At 40.8% G+C, this 17,145-nt stretch overlaps 1 protein-coding gene across 12 annotated transcripts in view; it reads left to right on the forward strand.

The window, feature by feature from the left end:
* Positions 1 to 17,145, forward strand: part of Sdccag8 (SHH signaling and ciliogenesis regulator SDCCAG8) — a 194,480-nt gene that overhangs the window by 45,284 nt on the left and 132,051 nt on the right. For all 12 annotated transcript variants that reach the window (XR_013104485.1, XR_013104484.1, XR_013104486.1 and 9 more), the window contains exons 10-12: positions 2,121 to 2,273; positions 7,892 to 8,026; positions 11,250 to 11,366. Coding sequence is in view for 9 of the 12 variants with exons in the window: in XM_034520156.2 (XP_034376047.1) it covers positions 2,121 to 2,273; positions 7,892 to 8,026; positions 11,250 to 11,366 (405 nt within the window). In the remaining 3 variants the exon portion in view is untranslated. The remainder of the gene's footprint in view (positions 1 to 2,120; positions 2,274 to 7,891; positions 8,027 to 11,249; positions 11,367 to 17,145) is intronic.

The following is a 17,145-nucleotide window of genomic DNA, read 5'->3' on the forward strand; positions in this document are numbered from 1 at the left end:
AGTGAATACATACCATGTTATAAGTGAGTTCATGCCATGTTATAAGTGAGTACATGCCATGTTATAAGTGAGTACATGCCATGTTATAAGTGAGTACATGCCATGTTATAAGTGAGTACATGCCATGTTATAAGTGAGTACATGCCATGTTATAAGTGAGTACATGCCATGTTATAAGTGAGTACATGCCATGTTATAAGTGAGTACATACTATGTTATAAGTGAGTACATACCATGTTTGACTTTCTGGGTCTGGGTCATCTCACAATTTTTTTTCTAGTTCCATTCATTTGCCTGCAAATTTTATGATACTATGTTTTAACAGTTGAGTAATACTCCATTGTGTAAATATAACTTATTTTCTTTATCCATTCTTTGGTTGAGGGGCATCTAGCTTGTTTCCAGCATCTGGCTATTACAAATTAGGCTGCTATAAATGTAGTTGAGCAAGTGTCCTTTCCTGGTAGGATAAAGCATCCTTTGGGTATATGCCCAGGAGTGGTATAGCTGAGTCTTGAGGTAGATCGATTCCCAATTTTCTAAGAAACTGCCATATTGATCTCCAAAGTAGCTGTACAAGTTTGCACTCCTACCAGCAGTGGAGGAGTATGTCCTTTGCTCTATCCATATCAACACCAGTATGAACTGTCCAAATTATAATCATCTAGCTGTAAGCTTTGTGGGTCCTGGGCTGGGCCGTTGGGGTTGTAGGCATAAATAAATGCCAGAGGACTGAGATGCCATAGTAAGTTAATTTGATTAAGATTTGTTTATTGTAGTTTGCAGTTCTATTTTATTGTTGGACATTATAGATAGTGGTATTATTATGAATGTGGCCAAAGGAAATGAGAGGGGTTTTTTTTTTTGGTTACTTTTATTTTTTTTTTTTTTTACAGTCCAGTCATTGCCCCCTCCCAGTCCTCCCTCCCACAGTTCCTCATCCCATTCCTCCTCCCCAATGTCCTCCTGATTCTGCTAGGCTTCCCCACTCCCTGGGGCCTCAAGTCTCTCAAGGGTTATGCGCCTCTTCTCCCACTGAGTCCAGACCAGGCAGTGCTCTGCTCTGTGTGTCGGGGCCTTGGACCAGCTCGTGTATGTTGCCCAGTTGGTGGTCAGTGTCTAAGAGATCTCAAGAGTCCAGGTTAGTTGGGACTACTGGTCTTCCTAAGGGGTCGCCCTCCTCCTCAGCTTCTTCCAGCCTTTCCCCTAATTCAACCACAGGGTTCCCCACTTCAGTCCAATGAGTGGGTGTAAGGATCTGCATCTGTCTCAGTCAGCTGCTTACTGGGCCTCTCGGAGGACAGCATGCTAGGCTCTAGTCAGTAATAGTGTCAGGCCTTGGAGCCTCCCTCTGAGCTAGATCCCAATTTGGGCCAGTCACAGGATTGCCTTTTCCTTAGTCTCTTCTCCATTTTTGTCCCTGCAGTTCTTTTAGAAAGGAACAATTCTGGGTCAGGTTTTTGACTGTGGGATGGCAACCCCTTCTGGAATCCAGGGAGTTTTGATCTCTGGAAAACATAGTGGATAATTTTGCTCAAAGGAAAATTGTGACTTTTTTTCAGTTATTAACTTTTACTGATGTTGCAAGATGTCCATCCTGATACCAGTAGGCAGCGAGTTTTGTGTTTAAGGGAAATGAACTAAATCTTAGTTATATTAAGGAAACATTATTAATGGAGTGTTGGTGGATGCCTATGCAAATAAAATACAGAATTTGGCATCTGTCTTAAAATTTTATTTGTCTATTTTAAAGAATTAAAAGTGAGATGCTAGTATATTTTTCATGTGTATTTCATGAAGTGCTAACAACACAAAACTAAAAATGCCAAGGCACTTAGCTCTTCTGAACTTATTTTCAAATTCTGAGTATTCTGTAGCCACTGTCAAGGCCACCAGAACTCTCCAGCTGACCAGTCTTGTAGCCTCAGCTGTGAGATGGAAACCTGTGAGTGAGTGTGACATCAGGGTTGCTATGACAGTCAGTAGTGTTGGGGAGCAGTCATTCAAGTGGGCTCTAGAGGAGGGTTGAACTATCTTAAATAAGAGAAGGTGTCATTGCCTCATTTCTCCCTGGTGTGACTTCCCACTCCTGACGTCCCTTCTCGCTCTCTTGCCTGCAGGCTTTGATCCAGTGTGAACAGCTGAAGAGTGAGCTGGAGAGGCAGACAGAAAGACTGGAAAAGGAGCTCGCCTCTCAGCAAGAAAAGAGGGCTTTGGAGAAGGAGATGATAAAGAAAGAAGTAACCAGAGAAAGGGAAGATGCAGAGTCGAAGGTCCTGCGCCAGGCACTCTCTATAGCTGAGGGATCTGATGGGTCGATCACAACGGGGAAGGGCTAGCTTCGGCTCACAGTCCCTCCTATCCAGGAGGGTGGCACAATGCTCCTGGCAGTGGTGGTGGGCACACCTGCTGGAGAGAGTACATACTGAAGTCCTCCTGTGCATCCCTTTCTACCTTTCTTCAGCTTCAACAGATGAATTGGAATCTCTGGGGCTGTAGTTATGGACCCAGTGCTGCTCGCTCAGAAGGCATGCAGACCTTGGGGAAGGTGGCTGTTAAGCAAACATGTTCATAAATGCATCAAATCGCTCCAGCCCGGACAGTCAAGAGAGGCTTTTGTCAGAAGGAGTTTGAAGTAAGGCCTGAGAAGATGGAAGAATAGTTAGGCGAACAGTAGAGTTCAGGGGAGGAAAGTGTCCTGCACAGGAAAAGCACACACCCATAGGAGCTGCAGCTCTGTGCTTTGTTGGGGTTTAGATGTCGCCCAGGTGGTGGAGCAGAGGGAGTCAGGGGTGGACTGGCAGAGGATGTAGAGAGGAGACAGAGAGAGGGACTAAATCACTAGTGCTCTTAAAATCTCCATGACTATTAGAAATGTCAGCCAAATGGGACATGAAGCCACATGTTGTCTTCACATTGGACAGTGTGGTAGTGACAGCTATATTTGAGGAAAGTCACCTCATTAATAAACCGAGTAGAGCTAGAGTGTGAGCCCAGAGATAAGGTTGGAATTAGTTATGGCATCCGGTGGAGAGGATGACATCTTTGTCCTAGGTTGTAACAGGGAGTTAGTTTTATCATCCAGGGAGAGGGGCTAGCATCGTGGTCCTAGCTTTTCAGACCGGTTTTAGGTCACATTTATTCTCCCCAAGTTACCTCAACCTCAGCAGAGAAACTTTCTGAGTTGAAGCCAGTAGGTGGCAACCAGCTAAACTATTCACCTGCCTTGTTCTTCCATTCAACTCCTTGCCCTCTCTCCTGTGCCTAGCCCTTCCCTACCTCAGGCAGCCCCTGCAGTCTGTGCTGAGGATTTGCTGATCTCCAGCTTTCCCTCCTCAACAGCCTTTCTTATCATCAGCACTGCCGAATCCTATCAAAAGAAACAGCATCTCAGTCCCTGCTGCATGAGGAAAATCTCACAGGCTTCACCTCCTTCTTTGTTTTATTTGGTCTTTCTGAGTTTTTGAAGCACTCTTCTTCAGAGTGTCTCAGAGCAAAACTAGGTTCCTCTTTGTAAGTTCCCATACCTCATTGATGGTGAATCCTTTCTTATTGGACTGTTGGCTTCTCTAACTTTCTGCAAACCCCTCGTATACATGGCCTGACAGGCTCACTTCTTTCACTTAGCGCACGCTCACATAAAGTATGACTAACACACTAGGAAGGGATAGAAAGCTCATGGCATTGGAAAGGCAGGACTAAGGTAGAGGTTAGAGTTGGTCCCTGTCTACACAGGATCATGACAAGCCTTGTGGGAAAATAGTGTTTATCTAAGATCCAAAGAATGGATAGGACTTAGAATATAGCTTCCAAGGAAGGAAGTGGTTTCTGTTCCACCCGAAGAAGAAGACATAAGGCGGGTGTAGTTTTGGAATTGGCTCTTGTGTGTGAGAAAATAACATTGGTTACAAAAACAGCCATTGTTCACACCTAGGTATTTTTATTTGGGAAGGAGCCTGTTTCATGGAAGCCATTTGACTCAATAACTTCACAATATAAAACCACTCAGATGAGTATTCAAACGGGAAGGGAAAGAGCGATGGAGTGTGAGAGCGATGGAGTGTGAGAGCAATGGAGTGTGCTTGGTCACCTCCAAGCCGGGGAGGCAGCTGGGCACTTTTCACAAGTGGGTACGCTCTAGCAGATTGGATCTCAGGTCTGGTTCTGAGTGTGAGTACAATATGAGAGACGGGAGTAACTGAATCTTAGTAGCTAGATGCTGTTCTCCTCAGGGAAAATGGCCTTAGAGAGAGTGATGTAGAAGATGATCCAGTTTGACCTCTATGGGACCTTGTTTAGTCTTCAGGAGTAATGAATGCTTTAAGCACTTGACAGGATTAATTGAGATGATGTTTTGAAAGAAATGTCATAATGCCTGCCTTATGGTAGGCATTGAATAAAATGGAGCCTGTGTCTGTTATCATTTTTATTTTAGGGAAGGAACAGTGGACTTGCTGGACAGTTTTCTTGACATGTCAGTACAGATAGATAAGCTGGAGTATAAACCCAAGCTGTACCTTTTATGTATTCTCTTGAGTGAACTTGGCCAAGTAGCTTAGTTTTCTTAATCTCATTTCAGGGGAACTGAAAAATAATCCAATACAAGTAATCCAATTTTCATTAATCCAAATCTGATACAATTCTTTCTCTAAAGCGACTTAAATGCACGTGCGTGTGTGTGTGTATGTGTGTGTGCACACCCTTGCTACTCTAGGAAAGTACCTAGTTTCCCATGTCGCTGAAGTCTCCCCATAATACCGCCTCAGTAGTTGTGATGGAGATGCCGCAAACATGGGTACCATGGTCACACTCACGAGTGTACACACGTGCTAAGGGCTAGCATGCAAGCATCTTCTGTCCTTCCTTTGTCCTTCTTTCCTTCTCTCCATCTCTGCACCTTGCCTGCAAAGGACCCTGCAGTTTTACTCAGCCTTCCCTTCTGGATCCTTTACAGTTTCTCAAGCAGATCTGAAATACACTCCCAGGACAACAACTTACCAATGCACAATATTGAATGAGGTATTTATGAAACAAAATGAGAAGAGAGTTTCCTCATTATATTTTTAAATTGTATAATTCATGTGTATGAAAGTGTGTACATGGCTCTGTCTCTCTCTCTCTCTCTCTCTCTCTCTCTCTCTCTCTCTCTCACACACACACACACACACACACACACACACACACACACACACACACAACCAAGCTCAGGAATACAGTCTAATAGGAAAAGTGACCAATTACTCATTACAATTACATTGTAAAGTTAGTGTAAAAGCAGGCACTCCTGGCTTCCTAACAATAGGAAGGCTCAGGGGACTAGCCACCCCACCTCCCTGTGTGTGGGAGGCTCTAGAGAACAGGTACCCCGCCTACCTGCCCATATTTGCATCATTCCCCCACGAATGTTCCCTGCTGTGCGTTTGTCTCCTGCCTTCAGTGTGCTCTCTGAGCCACTCCGGTGTGTTAGTTCAGTCCATCATTTATCATATGCTTATTTGATCACCCCCTACAGTCCACACATTTTCTTAGTTGCTTTCCTTGACAATAGCCCATTGCCAGGATCCCAAATTTGTTATATCTCTTCTGCCCCTTCATGCCCTAGTCAGTATACTGGAAACCACTTTGCAGACATTTCCATCAAGCTCTCCCAATCTAGGCGTCCTTGTCTCTTCCTTGCCCCTGTCAAAGTTTAAAGGACTTCGCTGATATCAGTGCCTTAGACATCCAGCAGTGTTGCAGCTGTCTGTGTTACTTCTGGCTCTGCAACAGATGTGGATGGAGAAACTCCTGCAGTGTAATGCTGACTTCCAGATGGTGGGCGTGGGGGAAAAGAAGGTGTGACAACAGGAGGGAGGCCTCAGGAAGTGGGTGACAGGAGGCAGCAGACAGGTCTGGGCAGCAGAGTTAAATGATGGGTGGTAGAGGGAGGGAGACTGAAGTAAGGGAAGGAGGGATTGGTGTGTGCCTTGTAATAGAAACAGACTCAGAATTTACAAGTAGCAAAATAGTCATCTATGTATTTATTCTAAACACTGAGCATTCTTAATATGCTTCACAGATTTATCTCCATATAACATGCACTATATTAGATTTACTAGCTTTCCACTAAAATCGACTGCTGCTGTTTGGGTTCAGAAGACCTATAATTACAGATTTATGATATAAATAATCATAGACTTGAGTTCTTAAATTACAGATGTTAAATGATACTCTGTTTGCCCTGTTTATTTTCCCTTGACCTTTAATTACTCATTCAGATTGTAATATGCACAAACATACTTTGTAGTTTGTTATTAGTAGAGCTATATGCAAAGGAAATTTTCAGACAACCTTTTAATGTTTAGGATATGTAAATAACTATAAATCAAATACACACTTCTCTGTAATTTTCAGAAAAGTCAATTAGTTCATCATTCTAAATTAGAAAGTATCTTCAGGGCTCCTTATTTTCATGTGGGTCAAGTATGCTATTTATATAATTCAAGTGCAGACACCTGACATTGTAAAGCTCTTAACTGACCATAAACTTTTGTTCAGTATTAAAATTTTAAGAGTTTTTATTACCATATATTAATTACATACAATAATTGTTTCATCAGTATGTTTTCATGCATGTATATAATATATTTTGATCACAGTTATCCCGTTATTGTCTCTTGTTCCACTGTTGTTTTTTGTTTTTTTTTTTTTGTTTTTTTTTATGTGTGGACCAGTGAGTTTATTAGGCTCATTTGTAGATGCAAGTTCAGCTCTTTGACTTACACACTGGGGGCTGTGGTGGAGCTCGGGCATCACTCTTAACAGGTGCAGTAGATGCCACGTGTGCTCAGCTTTGGGCTAGGGTGAGCGGCCCTCATTTTCAGCATGTCAACTAACAAGTTAGCACAGAAAAGTTGGAATCACTGAACAGAGCTCAACCATTAAGTCTAAGGACTAGAAAACTACAGCCTCCCTCAGAAAAGCCTTATCCTAATTATTCATCCATGTACTCCTGGAACATTTGGTGCCTTTTAATGAGCATGCCCTCAAGGAACTTACAGTCAAAAAACAAAGAACTAAAACCAATGAACCCGTGTGGTTAAGCGCCATGACAGCGGCATACAGAGGTGGAGGGTGATGAGGTGGATATGCTGAAGTTGCTGTAGGATTCCATGCCAGTGCAACTGTGACAAGATGGCATGGACAGCGGCAGTGAGGGCAAGCAGGCGCCAAGAGCAGGCACAGGACTTCCCAAGCATAGCAGCTCTTGGTGGGAACGACCCCTGTTCTGTGCTGGGCACTGGAAGTCAAGGAGGGATTCCTGGAAGACAGAGATGATTGCATATCTAACAGGGCTGATTCCTAGTAGGACTGAGGAGCACCCAGTAAGGGGAGGACACCTGGGCCTTGCCAACAGAGGAACTGCAGGGAAATCCCTTGTTGATTTGGGAGAAAGGAATCTCTCCCTCTCTCCCTCCCTCCCTCTTTCCCTCTCTCTCTCTCCCTCCCTCTTTCTCCTCACCTCTCCTTCTCCCTCCCCTCTCTCTCACTCTCCCTTTCATCCTTCCTAATGCTTAATGGCCATGTGGAAAGGACCTAAACGTTTCTCCCTTTGAAAGGACTCCATTGCAGTTTGTCCTGTTATATTTTATATTTGATATCTCAGGGTTCCAGTAAACCTTTAGACTTTATCGTCTTACACCTGTCATTGTAGATTAGAGGCCAGGGAATGAATAGGGTGGAAGGAGACATTCCAGGCTATGAGGTGAGCTGGGGAAGTAGAGAAGTAAACATCTCCAACCCACAGAGAAATAATTTTGAGCCCAGTAGCTGGCGGACACCAAACTAATGAAATGACTTTTTAATTTTCATATTCTCAAAAACCATTGCTGAGACTTGTTTCCTCTCACAGATATTGATCCTATCTCAGAATATTGCCAAGCTGGAGGCCCAGGTTGAAAAGGTTACAAGGGAGAAGACTTCAGCTGTCAGTCAATTGGAAGAAATTCAGAACCAGCTTGCATCTCAGGAAATGGACGTCACAAAGGTCTGAGCCAAATTTTGGTTTAATAATTGACTTAAGTACATATTTTCTTTGAAAATATTTTTTTCTTTTAAATTTATTGTTTTTATTATTGTATGTGTGTGATGTGTATGTGGTGTGTGTGTGTACATGTGTGTGTATGTGTGTGATGTGTAGTGTGCTGTGTGTGTGTGAGATGTGTGGTGTGCTGTGTGTGTGTGTGTGTTATGTGTGTATGTGTGTTGTGTACAGGCACACACATGCTGTGGCACTCCTATGGCGGTCAGAGTCAATTTTCTTTGTTCACTGTGAGACCCGGTTCTGGTTTTCAGATGCCCTGTGAGCAATCTTACCTACTTTGAAACCATTTTTCTTTTCTTTTTCTTTTATATTTTTTCTCTCTGTGTAGCCTTGGCTCTTCTGGAACTCAGAGATCCAACCTACTTCCAGCTCCCAAGTGCTGGGATTAATGGTGTGGGCCACTGAAACTATTTTTCTTACTAACCAAAGCTTCATATGTTGTCAGAAAAAAAAATTGGAATAGAAAGTCTTTTTATCTCAAGAATAGTTAAGTTTACTTTAGTGAGTCTATCAGCAGCCATTACTATAAGCCCCGCTTCCTCCACCCTTACTTTATGGTACTGAAATCCAAAGCTAATTTGTAGCAAACAGTCAATTGGCAAAGACTTGAGAACAGTTCTCTTTAACTGCTGCATCCTTAGCAAAACTTACTTTTCTAAGTTAGTTAGCAAGGAGTGCGTCTTTTTCTGCACCTGGTCTTTCCAACAATTGCTTAAGGCATGCTGAAAGCTTTTTTTTTATTTAATAAGTTTCCTCCTCTCCTGTTTCATATCTACTTTTAAAATAGGCATTTTATAGTAAATTCTTAATTGTATCTTATATTTAGCATAAATTCTTATTTTATTAATTAAATTATATATTTGTGCCTTGGGCCTCTCTGACCAGTGAAATAAGGACTAAAACATGTAGTGGTTTTAATTGATTTATTTTAAGAAATGCTAGTTTGTCTGGATTTCAAGTAAATTATAACACAATAACCTATCTCCTTAAATTTTGATATATTTTATTCTCTTGTTGCTTTAAATTAAGTAATCATAATTATTTTTAGCTTTTACATTAATTCATACTTATACATACAACTTACAAAAGGAGCTATTTCTCTTCAATCTTTAAATCTCCATTTACTTCAAAAATCATGCTGTGTGATGAATAGGCCTAAGAAGCTTCTGTCCGCCAGCATACCTGCTCTGTGTGTCTAGAGACAGGGGTGCAGACAGGTCTGCAGAGGAATGCACATGCAGGTTAGGAGATGGAACTCATGGCACTTGTTTGCAGTTCATTACAAGCGACAGCTTTTAATGAAGCACAGTGATGGAAAGAATGAGTTCTTGTCTCTACAGCTGTCCAACGGGACGCGAGCCTCAGAGAGTGACACACAAGACTAAATGACTTTGAAAGAGCTTCCGTCCCTCAGATGATAGTTCTGGCTCAACAGAATGCCTAGATTTATTTTAGAAGTTTGTTTAGATGAATACAGTAAGTAATGAGCTGAAAGGACTAAGAAGGTGAGAATTAAAATGAAAGAATTAAGTGACTTTTAGAGGACTCAGCTAAAAGTCGCTGCTTTTCATTGTTGAGGAATTGTTATTTTTCTGATGTTATAAATTGAGAGTTGTTCACTTCATCTGTAGACCTACTGAAGCCAAACAGTTTGGAACGGGTTATTTAGTATTTTAAGTTCATAATTTTTTTGAACGGAAGAATCAACTCTCATGCATTAAAGATAGACTTTTGTATGTGTGAGTGCATTTCTGATGTCCCTGGATCAACGTTATTGGCTGTGCTTCTGTCTTGTCATAACTTTTAAACTCTGGTGCTTTTATTGTTTCTAAAGAGCTTTTTATTCGAAAAAAGGAAGGCATATATGTTACATACTTTACTATAGTTTATATCTCAATAATAATAAAATTAATTTCTAAAGCTTCTAAAACTCATTTTTGAAGAAATGCCAAACTGAAAAGTTGCAGAAAAGAGTAACCATTAGATAATGTACAACCATTAAAAGGCAGACTTGAAAGTCAGAGAGAGAGCGCTGTGATGTAACTCAGCTTCTACAGCCCTCAGCTATGGCAAAGGCTCATGAGTTCTTTATTTAGACGTTCCAGAGAATTCTATTTCTCAAATGTGTTTCTCCGTGTGAGTGGCCTGGACTAGAGAAAAAATAAATTGCATATAAATGTTTTGCAACATTTTAAAGATGTTGTATGTATGTATTCATTACCTAATAATATCACAGTTATTTCACTTCAGATGTATATTTTCTCTTGTGTAGAAGGCTACAGTTATAATTGTAGAGCATGTTTAAAGCTGGCATATAACCTTTACCAGAAGTTATTTTATGGTATTTAAGTCACATTGCATACCTACAACAATATAGTTGATGGTATCTATGTGGTTTATAGTAAATGCTGGTATTGTACACCTAAATGTCAATAATATAGTTTATTAGCAAAAAAAAAAATGTTCTTATAAAAATTTACATTGCCAGGCAGTGGTGGCGTACGCCTTTAATCCCAGCACTTGGGAGGCAGAGGCAGGCGGATTTCTGAGTTCGAGGCCAGCCTGGTCTACAGAGTGAGTTCAGGACAGCCAGAGATACACAGAGAAACCCTGTCTCGAAAAAACAACAACAAAAATTTTCCTTGAAAGCTTAGCTGATGAAGTGTTTAAAGAGATATTTTATAATATAGAATGACCATCTGTGTGAATAACTTTAACTGTTTTAATTACTGAGTTTTGCTAGTGTGATTTCAGATGATAGTACCTTTCATTGATAATATTAATTTGAAACTATTTTATAGAAGATAATCTTGAAAATTTGCTTCAATTTCTTAGTTATGCATTTCATTATTTTATAGTTTTGGTTGATTTTGAGAGGGGGAATAAATGTATTTTCTGGCATTCATGCAACTAAAAAGGCAACTTGAAGAAATAAATTTCCTCATTTCAGATGGGGCCTTTGGATTAACTCAGGTAATCAAGCTTGGTGGCAAGCTGAGCCATCTCTCAATACTTACTTGTATTGCCTCCAAATCTTGAAATCAATAATCTTAAAAAAGTTTTGCTGTACTTTTCTGTGTGTCCTCTAGGGGGCACCAAAAGATCTAATTGTACACATTTCTCTGCGGATTCCAGAGGCTACTGATCTGTTTTTACAATCTAACAGGTGTGTGGAGAAATGCGCTTTCAGTTGAATAAAACCAAAATGGAGAAGGATGAGGTGGAAAAGGAACACAGAGAATACAAAGCAAAATCTCAAAAGGATCTTGAAATGAAAGATCAGGTAAGGGAGCACACCACCAGAAGCAGCTATTGGGCTGTTAGTAACATGTTTTCTGATGTTGGTGCGGTTTTCTCCCTAAGCCACTTATTTCTCTTCTAGTGTGTCTAACTAATGTAGGGACCCAGTTTATACTATTAAAAGAATTTCATTTATAGTTGCCTGACATGAAGTGGTGAGAATCAACTCCTTGCATATGAAATTCCAATTTGACAGTTCATAAATATACATTTGGATATGTATCTATTACTTAGAAAAAGTTTAAAAAATGTTCTAATGCACAGTTTGAACCTAAAATATACATACATAAAGTTCTTGAAAGATGCCAACTTGCATCCAATTTTAAATGAGAAACTTTAAAATTTGTAAGATGAGATGAGTTGATATGTAAATATGTCAATCAAATTGATTGTTGGCAGAGTTGGACCAGTTTTAACTAAGATAGCCATGAATGCGTTTGCTCAGGAAGCCTAAATACAGTGAAATTGGAAATGTTAGGGAAAATGCTACTTGCTTCAATTTCAGTTTGAACAGATGTTTTATGTTATAACTCTGTTGAGATTGTATAGATACTCCAGTTTTAATTGACTCTGGGGAAAGCTTTTAAAGAGAAAGTTATGGCAGATTGACTTTTTGATGTTCTATTTTTATGTTACATTATAGGCCATTGAAGGTTTGCATTCTTTATAGCCAAGAAAAGCAGATTGTGTATTCTATTAAAATAATACAACGAGGTATCAGTATCAATAATTTAGAGATATCCGTACAGTTCAGAAGTAAGCTGCTCCAGATAATTTTACAACATATTTCTAAGCAAGGCTTGCTATCATATCTTCAACATATTTTCCCTTTCAAGCCATCAGCTGTTGATGACAAATGACATAAATGCAATGGGGAAAGTATTAAATATGGACGTGCTAAAGAAGCTCTGAGCAGAACATTTCAGATCCCAGCTGAAACGCAGACAGCCAGAATAAAAGTCGTTTTTACACGAGTGTATGCAAACTTTATGATGAGCTCTACATCTTAGAAGATCTTTTAATGTTAACGTGGACTGATCTTACTTTGTCCAGTTGGGGGCGTCCCTGATAGTAGAATGGGAAGTTCCCTCGGTCCAGGTTGAAAGCTTAGGATTACTAAGCACATGGAGCACTCTCCTCTCCTGATACCCTGAAGGTTTTTACAGTTACATTGGCACACTCTGTAATATTAAATATCTTTTGAGTTACTGTACAGAACTCCAGAAGTATAATATTTTTTACTAATAGAACACAGAAGCAAAGAGTTTGGGAATAATATAAAATTACATTATCATATTTTAGCAGCACAAAAAAAAAAAAAAAGAAAAAGAAAAGAAAGAAAACCAAGTAACAAGAGAGAGTGTGTGTCTCAGGAGATGAATAACCTAGTTTAAGTCCCTTCTAGTGTCTGTTACTTTAGTATGCTATCTTCTTAATTAACCCATAATGGTAAAAAGGCTGGAGCTGAAGGGATGAGTTTCCTTTGTCAGTGTTCCCTGATGGACTGAAATACTGAGTTTCCCTAATCATCTTTAGTGGCACCGCTTCGGTGGGGATGTACCTTCAGGGAGGGCACAGTTTGTAGGAGTAAATCTGTGGAGGGTAGGAGAGGTTTGCTTGCTTCCGTTTTTTTCTTGGACAGAATGAGGAAAGCTTATAGGTGCTCTTTGTAACGGTTTTGTACTGAACAGACAGTTTCAGAAGTAGTGACTTCTCATTCCCTGGATGATTTGGAGCAGCAAAGCAGCAATTGTTCCTTGGTCTCTCAGCCGTGACCTGACCTTCTGTCTGTAAGTGGACCCCAACAACCGAAGAGCCATTTAGCTTGGCCACCATCTGCACCCAGGAGAGAAATTTACATTTAGCTTTGAAAAGCTGGACATGTCAAACATTTATCTGCAATTCCTACCATTATATAAAACATATTTAATTTTAAAGCCTTGTGTATCATGCAGTCATCAGGAGGCTGTCCTTTGGTTTGTAAACAGGTGCTCCCCATAATGCATCATTTTATTCATATTTTAGCTAATCTGGTCACTTGATAGGTTTTCAAAGTAGGTGGGAAACTGAGATGGAATGTGGTGAGCACAAGGGCCTCTTTGATGTATACACAGCCAGGCAAATGCTTAACCACTGGAATGATTTTCCTCGTGACCTGAGCCTTGACTCTGGCATAATTAGAAAGAAAGGTTAGAGGGGGAACAATGGCTGTCTCTTCCGCCCACTTTCCTCTTTTCTTCTTATATTGTGTCAGGACCCATGGGTGAGTTACCCTTCCCATCAGCTCCTTTGTATGGCTGCAGCTTGGAGAGCTGCTGTCAGTCTCAGGGGCTGCTTCTGCACCACAGAAAACAAAAGGCATTGGCTGTGCAGATCGGGAACTTTGTGCCTTGATTTATTTTCTTCCTTCTTTCCTTTCTTTCTTTTTCTTTCTTCCTTTCTTCCTCTCTTTCTTTCTTTCTTTCTTTCTTTCTTTCTTTTTTATAAACATCAGCTACACGCAAACAAACACACGCATGCACACACACACGCATGCACACATACCATCATGAGAACTTAAAAGCATATGAAACAAAAGGGACATTGTAAACAACCTGTGCATTTCCAGTGCTTACATTCAGTGTGTGTCAATATTGTTCCATCCAGTTCATAGTTTTTTTTCTTAACTTCTCCTCATTATCATATTTTTCTATCTTAATGTTTTCTAATTTCTCTTTCTCATTGTCTTCCTCTGCCTCTTCTCCTTTTACAGAAATATTTAAAACAGATCTCAGGTATTTATTATTTCACCTACAAATACATCATTGTGTATCTATGAAGAAAATGTTCATATTATTATATCGTCACATTAAGGAATATTAACAATAATTAGTAGCAAATAACACCAAGCTTATGTTCACATTTTTTTATCTCAAAAAATGTTTTGCAGTTGGTTTATTCCAAAATGCAGAGCAGGTATGTCTTTGTCTGTTCAAACGCTGCAGTTCTGTCCTCTTTAAAGGGAAATGAAAAGAACACTTAGTAAAAATGTTAGGTTTCTTTATTATCTATTAAGTTTCCCTCTGAAGGCTTTGTGCTCCGTGCTGCGCCGGTCGCCTGAGCAGAGCTGCACCTCCATCCTCTGACACACTGTGAACATAGGCTGGGATGTGACTTTGCTTCTCATCACATTCCAGAAGGGACCAGAGACTCAAATGTAAACTGCATCATTTCAGAGCCCTATATCTGAGATTCAGGAACTTTTAGGAAACTCTGGCATTATAGGGCTACCCTATTTGAAATGAGAGATGCAGCTTTGGAATTTTCTTTGTTAATTTTGAATTTAGTAGTTAAATCTCAACGATGTTTCTTTGTTGCTCCTAGCCTCTGCTCAGGGTCCAGGGCAAGTAAAAATACAGAACTTTTTGTTCAGAGAAGATAAATATGACGTAAAAGGTGTTGTCGTGGGAGGCTTTGTTTTCCTTGTTCCCATCTCTTGTACTCCACCTGTTTTCCTCCTTTTCCATCATCATCTTCTAAGTTTGCTATGTAATTTGGGGATGTGTATAGAACCAGGTCACATATAGAGGGTAGGTTGGGGAGGGATGATCCAGAGAGGCCAGAGCAGTTAAGAAAGCTGTTCATTGTCAGTCTTAGCTTTGAAATTGCAGATGATAGCTTTTGAGAATAGGGACACACTTACAGACTGTGTGTGATGTGAGACCCTATCAGAACATTTTGTTGGCTTTGGTTTCATGACTTGCTTTTGTATTGAAGAGATAGATGAAACAATGTGTACTGGGCTACGCAAAGTTGATGGGCAAAGGTAGAATTAAAGAAGCCAGTTTTACAGGGGTGTCTGTAAAGCCTGGTACCACTGAACAGTGAAGAAATTGTTGGTGATATTAAAGAAGATAGCAAAGAATATAGTTTGAGAGAATAGTGAAGAATATAGTCTGAGAGACTGCTTTGAAAAGTGTGGTGCATTGAAGCTAACCAGGTTCTGAAAAGCAGGTAGTGTTGGAAAAGGAGAATTTGCCTTTGTACCTTTTGATGACCATAGCACAGTTGTTAAAATGTTGTTCAGAAATACTACACTGTCAATGAACATAACTGTGAAGTGAGAAGGGCCCTTTCTAAACAAGAGATGCAGTCTGCTGATCACAGAGAGGTTGGGGAGGTGGACATTGCTACTTTATGGAGGAAATCTGGGAGGTGGTGGAGGTGATTTTAGTTGTCATACAAACCTTGGTAGAAGAGAAGACTATGGTGGCAGAGGTGGTGGCAGCCGAGGTAGTTATGGAGGTGGATGCAATGCATTTAGAGGTGATGGTAACAGCTACAGTGGTGATCCTGGTTCTAGATAGAGAAGACTGTGGCAGTGGTGGACCAGGATATAGAAACCAAGGTGGTGGGTATGGTGGTGGACGAGGATGTGGTGTTGTTATGATGGAGAGATTTTTTGGTGGAAGTAACTGGTGGTGGGGGAAAGTATAATGACTTTGAAAATTCTGGTAGACAACAGTTATATCAAATTGTGGGTCCATGAAGGTGGCAGGGTTGGTGGAGGATGCTCAGACAATCCCTATGGTGACAGCTGATGGATCTGGTGGTGGAAGTGGTGAATCTCGTTGCAGAAGGTTTAGCAAACAACAGAAAATGGTATAGTTCTTAGAAAAAGAAAGTGGAGTTGTCAGAAAAGCTGCAGGTTACTTTGAGACAGTCGTCCCAAATGCAAGAGGAACTGTAAACATCAGCCACAGAAGGAGCGATGGTCCATAGTCAGAAACATCACTGCAGCTTCAGTGGGAAACCCTTCTTGCTCAGGACTGTCATAGAATGATTTGCAAAACATTATTAATTAATGTAGTGCAGTGACAGATGTGCAATTCTGAGGTTATTTATTTCTTGTAGCTTTATCTTCCTCCCCCGCCCCCTTGTTGTACCAAGTATATTGCCTTGCAAATTGCTGTAATGGTACCAGGAATAAAAAAAAAGCTAAGGGATGTTTAACTTCAAAATAAAACCAGTGCTCTTCATGTCTGGCATTTTCTTGGTTCTGGGATCAAATTCGGGTCCTCATCCTGCATTTCAAGTGCTTTCCTGACTGACTCATCTCCCCCACATCTCAGGCTCTTTTTTTCTTCCAGGTACCCTGTGTCAGGTAGTATGGGAGTTACTCCCCTTTATCCTAAAGGGAGCAAAAGGCTTTATGCTGAAGCTTAGGGCATGAATAGCCACTTCTGTGTTCTGTTCTGACATATGTATGTGTATGCACACATCCCAGCTACCTGAGTTCTTATCTAGGCTCCTGCTGGGGGCAAAGACAATATAGATCCCCAGCTTCCCCCACTTAGAGGACCTGTTTCTGCAGCAGTTAGGCTGGAACAAGGCAGAGACTGGAGGGGAACAGGATTCTGAGAACTGTTCCAGGGCTGAAATGACAGGGAAAAACTACCACAGAGGTGAACTCAAGGTCCATTGGCCCATCAGACTGTCCCAAGATAAAAGTCACTAAAACTTGTGAGACGTTAATCATGGAGCCAGAAGCTGCAAGTACTAGGCCCTTCTTTGTTATTTTTGATTTTGTGAGGTAGGGTCTCACCATGTAGCCCAGGTTAGTATGGAACTTGCTATGCTCTGTAGCCCAGGCTGCTCTCAACTCAGGATCTCACTCGGCTGCAAAAGCTTCTTAAACTGTCCCGTGGGACTCCATTGAGAACACGGCATCAACACATGCGTGACATGCTCCCACCTGATTCCCATATTCCTTGTAGCAGAAA

Source organism: Arvicanthis niloticus, chromosome 16 (genome assembly GCF_011762505.2).
Source record: "Arvicanthis niloticus isolate mArvNil1 chromosome 16, mArvNil1.pat.X, whole genome shotgun sequence".
NCBI classification, from domain to species: domain Eukaryota; kingdom Metazoa; phylum Chordata; class Mammalia; order Rodentia; family Muridae; genus Arvicanthis; species Arvicanthis niloticus.